Genomic DNA, 6,783 nt, shown 5'->3' on the forward strand with positions numbered 1-6,783 from the left:
CTCACCTACCAAACTGGGAAGCCTTCCGGTAGTCCTTACCTGATTCTCCCGTTATGAAGATCGGTTATTCCAAGTGGGCTCACACTCTGTTCGAAACACTAAGAAAACACAAGACCAAAACACAACTCATGGATAGTCATCCGGATGTAGATAACCGCCTCTTTCATCTTCGGGAGGCCCGTCACAGCCTGACAAAGAGATGGCGCTGACAAAAACACAACCGTAAACTCCGCATGCCGATGCTGGATCTCACCCAAAAAGCGGTCGAGTACACTGCCTTGCTTGCCGTATCAAATTGGGTAGATCGCTGTAACACTGCCAGCAGGCAAATGTCCAGTCGCAATACATGGAAACTCTTCCGCAGTCTGATTGATCCCACTCAAACGCGAGGTGAAACGCAAAAACAACTGCACCGAGCCTTTCAAAATTTCCATGAATCGACAACACAACTAGCTCTATCACTACGGGACAGATATCTTTGCACTCAACAGGACACGCGAGGCCCCGCGTATCGCTATGCAGGTAGAGAGAACTCGGCCCTGGATGTCCTTTCCAGGTACACGACCTTCGCGCCGCTCTTGCCAAAATGAGGCGAGGTACGGCTTCCGGGCGAGACAAAATTACCGTTAAAATGCTGGCAAATCTACCCGATGCAGCGCACCAGTCGCTTCTTGACAATATTAATGCGATCTGGTTCGGAAAAACACCCCTACCACTAGATTGAAAAAAGCCTCAAGTAACCTTTATTCCAAAGCCAAAACAAACCGATCAACATTGAGAATCTCAGACCCACTTCTATCACTTCTTGTGCGGGGAAGCTAATGGAAACTATGGTCACGGATTGTGCCTCTCTCTTCTTGGAAGAGAGCCACATTTTCGCCGATTCTATGTGTGGCTTCAGGCCCAAGAAATCTCCACACGACATACTCCTACAACTACACCACGAAGTACCTAATTCTGTAGAACACTCTCACAATGACAAGATCATTTTAGCGCTTGACCTTAAACGAGTGTATGACCACGTCAAGCACGAAGTCATTTTAGCTCACCTAAGTGCCACCAACTGCGGCGAGCGCACCTTCAACTACATCCTAAACTTTCTTACTGACAGAGCGGCGTATATTCTCATCCAAGATCAGGAATACGGCCCCTATCCCCTGGGCATGCGAGGTACACCACAGGTCGCTGTGTTGTTACCTCTGCTGTTCAACTTAGCTAAGGCAACTTAGCTGTTCAACTTAGCTACCTACACAGCTCCCGGTCCACTTGGCTGCTGTTGACGGGGTAAAGAATGCGCTTGATGCCGACGACATCACTCTGTGGGCCACACTGGGATGCCTGGGCAGCATGGAGGACAGCCTCCAAAAAACAGCCCATATAGTGGACGAATATGCGGCGTACTGCAGCCTCCAGTGTTCCCCACAGAAGTACGAATTTGTGCACCTTCTCCGTCGGTGAAGTGCACTTCGTTCATCAATCTTTCTCTGCATAGTGGACCTATTATTGAGGCACATGAGATACGTGTCCTTAGATCCGTGTCCTTGAACTCCACATTCACAAACACCGCAGGGTCGAGGCAATATTTCACAAGCTGCGTAAGCTTGCAGAAAAGGTGGGCCGCATGGTTTGCCGAGTCTCCAACAAGTGGAAAGGTCTCAAAAGCGAGGATGCGCTTGATCTCGCACATGCTTTTGTCACTAGTCGCATCTTGTATGGGACTCCGTACCTGCACTTACTGAAGCACGATGAAGATTCCTTGGAGGTTACCCTTCGCAGAATTGTCAAGAAAACCCTAGATCTCCCGATCACTACTTCCAATGCAAAAATTCTTGCGTTGGGACTAGTAAAAACCTATCGCAAGCTCCGGGAGACTCACCTAACAAATAAATACACGTGTCTGGTGCAGATCCCGTCAGGCATACGACTCATAAATCACCTACACATTCGGCATGAAATATACACAGAAGAGCGGGTGCAAGTGCCCGAACATTTGAAATACGCGGTTCATGTTCCACCCCTCCCCACCAATATGTCACGTGAGTCGCACGCTGGCCGTCGAGACGCGCGGGCTCTTGCTCTCTGGCGCCAAATCGGCTCTAAAAAACGTATTTTACACGGACATCGCCGGCCCTTACGGCGGGGCTCGATATACGAACGCCGTGGTCCACCAAGACATGCAGGCGGATGGTGTGTCCTTCCGCGCAACCAATGCTACCCATGCTGAGGAGGTGGCCATAGCTGCGGCTATATCACACGACAGTTCTCAAATTATATTATCAGTCTCCAAAGGAGCTTGCCGAAATTTTCAACTGGGATGGATCACACCGCTAGCTGCAAAAATTCTTAAGTCTTGTCCGCATGTAGACTACTCATTTCCGCGTTCAATAATCTTGACTCCTTGCCATGAGGGCCTCGCAGGCAATGAGGCGGTGCATGCTGCCCCCCGCGCTCGCGCACTCATACCCCCGATGACCCCTGTGTTTGAGAAGAAAACGCTCGCCTCCTAACTTATAGAGACATAATTAACTATTACCGGGACTCCTACCACCGTTTTTCTCCACCCTGCAAAGGACTTTGGAAGGCGGACGAGAGAATTCTTCTGCTATTCACCAATTTATTTATTTATTTATTTATTTATTTATTTATTTATTTATTTATTTATTTATTCATAATACCCTCAGGGCCAAATGGCATTACAGAGGGGAGTGGATTACATTGAATAACACATGGTACATGGTGGGGAGGGAAAAATACAGCGTTAGTACGAATATAAGCAAAAGTCAGCGAACAACCAAAAAATACTATAAATAGGTCCTGCGTATACAATCTTAGCTACGGTATCACGAAAAAGATGGTTGTCATTAATAGCAACAATTTCAGGGGGAAGGTGGTTCCACTTGCGAGAAGAACGAGGCAGGATCGACTGCGCAGCTGTGTTAGTACGATAGGTGATAATTCCAACCTTGTGATGGTGATCGACACGGTTGAAAAAATACTGGGGTTGCAAAATAAGTTCGTCGCGCAAGATGGGGTGGTGATACAATTTATGAAAAGTTGATAGGCGGGAAACTTTTCTTCGAAGTGACAGAGTAGGCAGGGACAGATTATTTTTCATAGCAGATATACTGGCAGTGCGATTGTAGTTCGATAATATGAAGCGTGTGGAATTATTCTGAACTAGCTCAAGCGTTGTAATTAAATTAATGTGGCTGGGATCCCAAATCGAAGAGGCATATTCTAGTTTAGGTCGTATTAATGTTTTGTACAGGGCTAATTTCAATGACGATGGAGCTTTGGAAAAGGTACGGCGTAGGTACCCAAGCGTACGGTTAGTTTTGTTGATTATTTGTTCGACGTGCATTGCCCAAGAGAGATTGGATGTTATGTGGACGCCTAAGTACTTGTACGAGTTAGTAGATTCAAGAGGTATGTCGTTTAAGTAGTAAGTAAATTGACTGCAAACACTGCGGACCACGCGCATGACTTTACATTTGTTTATGTTCAATTCCATTAACCATGTACGGCACCAGTTATCAACAGTGTTAAGGTCTGATTGAAGAGTACACGAATCAATTATGTTATTTACCTCACGAAAAATAACGCAATCATCAGCAAATAAATGAATTCTGGATTTAATGTGGCAGGGGAAGTCAATAATATAAATTAGAAATAAGAGAGGCCCAATTACCGATCCCTGAGGAACGCCGGAGTGTACTTCAGTAGAACAAGAATTATACCCGTTAGCGTAAACAAATTGTGAGCGATTTGTGAGAAAACATTCAATCCATTTAAACACGTAATGATCAAGTTTCAGTTGGCTTAGTTTGTGAAGTAAAAGTTTATGACATACTTTATCAAATGCTTTGGAAAAATTCAAAAAGATGCAATCAGCTTGTGATGAGTTGTCCAAAATGCAGTGTAATCTGTTAGTAAATGATACCAGTTTTGTATCACAGGAGTATGATTTACGAAAGCCGTGCTGAAATGACGTCAAGAAGGAATTACTTTCAAGAAAATTTACAAGGTTTGTGAATATGTTGTGCTCTTATAGCTTACAGCACGTACTGGTAAGGAAAATGGGACGATAATTAGCAGAGGAACTTTTACTACCAGATTTATGAATAGGGACTAATTTCCCAATTTTCCTTTCAGATGGGAGAGTAGAAGTGTCGAGTGATTGTTGGAATATCTTGGCTAATATGATGGAACTAATTTCTACAGTATTTCTTAAAGATTTACTATTAATCGAATCATAACAAGGGGAAGAATGGTTGCTTAATTTGTTGATAAGGGAAGCGATACCAGAAATGTCTACTAAAATTGGTGGCATGGGGAGGTGATTGTAGCAAAAGGTGGAAGGAAGTGGAACTTCAGATGTTTTTGAAAAATACTTTATTGTGCCCGGCAGTGCCTAAACAATTTGACTCTTCCTTTTCCGGCCTCTGCCAGTACGCTGTGGAGGTGGCTGACACCTACCACATGGTACGGGCATGCCAGCTGAATGCTTTTTACCCCCGAATCCAAATCCAGCAATAGAGCATTGGGAGGCGGCCCTGCTTGTATGCCAGGACCTTGGGGCCCAACGAGCCATGGTCCAGTGTGCCAGGACAGTGGCCACGACCAATTGGGTCCCTGACTAGGGACTCCACCTAGTACTGCAGGGAGGCTGACCCACTAGAGGCTTGTCTTCCTAGCAACCTCTGTTTTTTTTTCTAAATGATTGTTTACTACTACTACTACTACTACTCCAGGCATCTCGCTGATAACTAGATCCGGAGGTGACTCTCCAGTTTTGCGACTTCCGATTGCTCGCATGCAGTCTCTGCCTGTGCAAACGTAAGTCGCTTTTTTTATCGCCTGTGACGAATGATCACGCGACCGTTGCTAGTCGCCGTTGTGCACCAGCCTTAACTCTTTTGATCCTGCGATCGCAAGAGCAACCTACGCAACGAAGCTTGTGAACCCAGTGTCTTGGGCCTCAGATTCTCAAACTCTCTATCATCGTCTGTACCTTGTCGTTGAGTTTTTTGACTCGCTCGCGGAGTTACTCCTCGCGTTTCTGCGATTTGACCTCAGCCTGCTCCGGGTATAGCGCTCTACGTTTAGAAGGTGCGGGACACGTGTCTTGCGCGTCCATGGCTTCTTGCGTGCTCAGGACGGCATAAGCAGCTGCGTTGGCCACGATAGGTTTAGGAAGAGAGGAAGGTAAAGAAACTGTCAGCGCATCCCCCTTTAACGTGGCAATTTTGTTTCTTAATTCAGGATTCTGCGGCCACAGTTCTTTGATAAAGACTAACTCATCTAGTCGTTTCCTTATTGAGGTTTCTGGTTCACTGATACTACCGGCAGAAGAATTTTCGCGTCGGTGTACATCAAAGTTTTTAATATTGGCAGCATCGATTCGTGTTTGCGGTGTGCGAGACGCATGACCAAAGGCGATGTCCACCCCCCTGACGTAATGAAGATCGAATACTGTTCCGCTCTTGACTGCAGCGGCGTAGGTGGCTTGGGTCATCGACTTGCTGCCAGTATTGCCTCGCTGAACAGGGTCGTGAGACGCTGCGGGAATGCGCCCAAGAACAAGTACCGGAGCGGGTGCGGCTCTCCCTCGAGTACGATTGCCTGTTGCCACTGCGTCGTTTATATGCATGACAACAGGTCGTTTATATGCGTGCCACTGCGTCGTTTATATGCTGCTGCTATAGGTAGCCTCAGCCTCCTCGCGCCTTCTGCGTGTCCACTGTAGTCGCTTGAAAATGTATGGTACCTGGTACTTGGCTTTGCACTTGCGGTCTCCAGTAAGGTGATCCTTTCCGCACAGCAGGCACATGGGCTTGCACCGATCATTATCGGGTGGGTTGCAGCATCGCCACCCACGCCACTTCTTGACTTAGAGTTGGGGCACACGTCGGCTTTATGTCCCAGACGACCACACTAGAAGCACATGTCAAAATGTTTTTTTTTGGTAGAGAGTGCACCTTAGCACCATTCCTCCGTAGTTGAAGTCGCGGGGCACGTAGTAGCCGTCAAACAGGATGATCACGTTGGTCGCGTTTTCCATGGTCTTTCTTCGCACTGATAAAGCTTTCTAAATAAGCATGAACTAACTCACCCAAGCAACAGTTTTAGCAAAGTTTATTCCCATGCTCTTGGCGTGCAGGAAGTTCGGGTTATGGTAGTTAAATACTTCTCACAACGTCCGCTGGCTTTTCGTCTAGTGATATACCCTTTATCAGGCCCTTGGACATGTTTTCCAGCGCTTCTCTGTAGGCATTCGCTTCAAACTGGTGGTCACCAATACGCAGCTTGATGATGCTGGCGTACCGCCTTGCACGATATTCTGATTGCGTGCTTACCACACTAAAGTTCTGTTGCTCATTCAGACAAACGCTGTCCTCTTCGGCTGCTTCATGTCCCACCCCCGCCGCATTGCGTATGCAGCAGTGGACGTGGTCTTTCTGGTAGTGCGATACATTGAAGCCATTCCGGGGTCGCACGGTGATCTTGTAGTCATCCACCAGCAGGTGGGGCATCAGGCTCGCCTTGGTGATTTTCCGCACATGCTGCATTGCTTTCTGTATAAATGCCTCCTTCTTGAAACACGGTGGCATTAATTGGTGGCTCGTCACAGGGTCGGCGTCCACAGCCGCTTTCTTGGTGGTACGCTTGATCTCGCACCATTCTTGTTCTTTCAAGAACTCCGCCGGTCAGATCACCTCTCCGTCGACTTGCACGACGTCCGTTGCAGAAGCCAGCACAGTGGATGGGTAGCACCCGTTTGCG

The 6,783-nt window shown here is 47.1% G+C and overlaps 1 protein-coding gene across 1 annotated transcript; it reads left to right on the plus strand.

Moving 5' to 3' along the window:
* The first annotated feature begins 830 nt into the window (after window positions 1–830).
* On the plus strand, window positions 831–1,229 carry LOC119186296 (uncharacterized). Its single transcript, XM_037434971.2, has one exon. The coding sequence runs from the start codon at window positions 831–833 to the stop codon at window positions 1,227–1,229; it is 399 nt and encodes a 132-aa protein (XP_037290868.1).
* Window positions 1,230–6,783: the final 5,554 nt, after the last annotated feature.

Source organism: Rhipicephalus microplus, chromosome 2 (assembly GCF_043290135.1).
Source record: "Rhipicephalus microplus isolate Deutch F79 chromosome 2, USDA_Rmic, whole genome shotgun sequence".
Taxonomy (NCBI): Eukaryota; Metazoa; Arthropoda; class Arachnida; order Ixodida; family Ixodidae; genus Rhipicephalus; species Rhipicephalus microplus.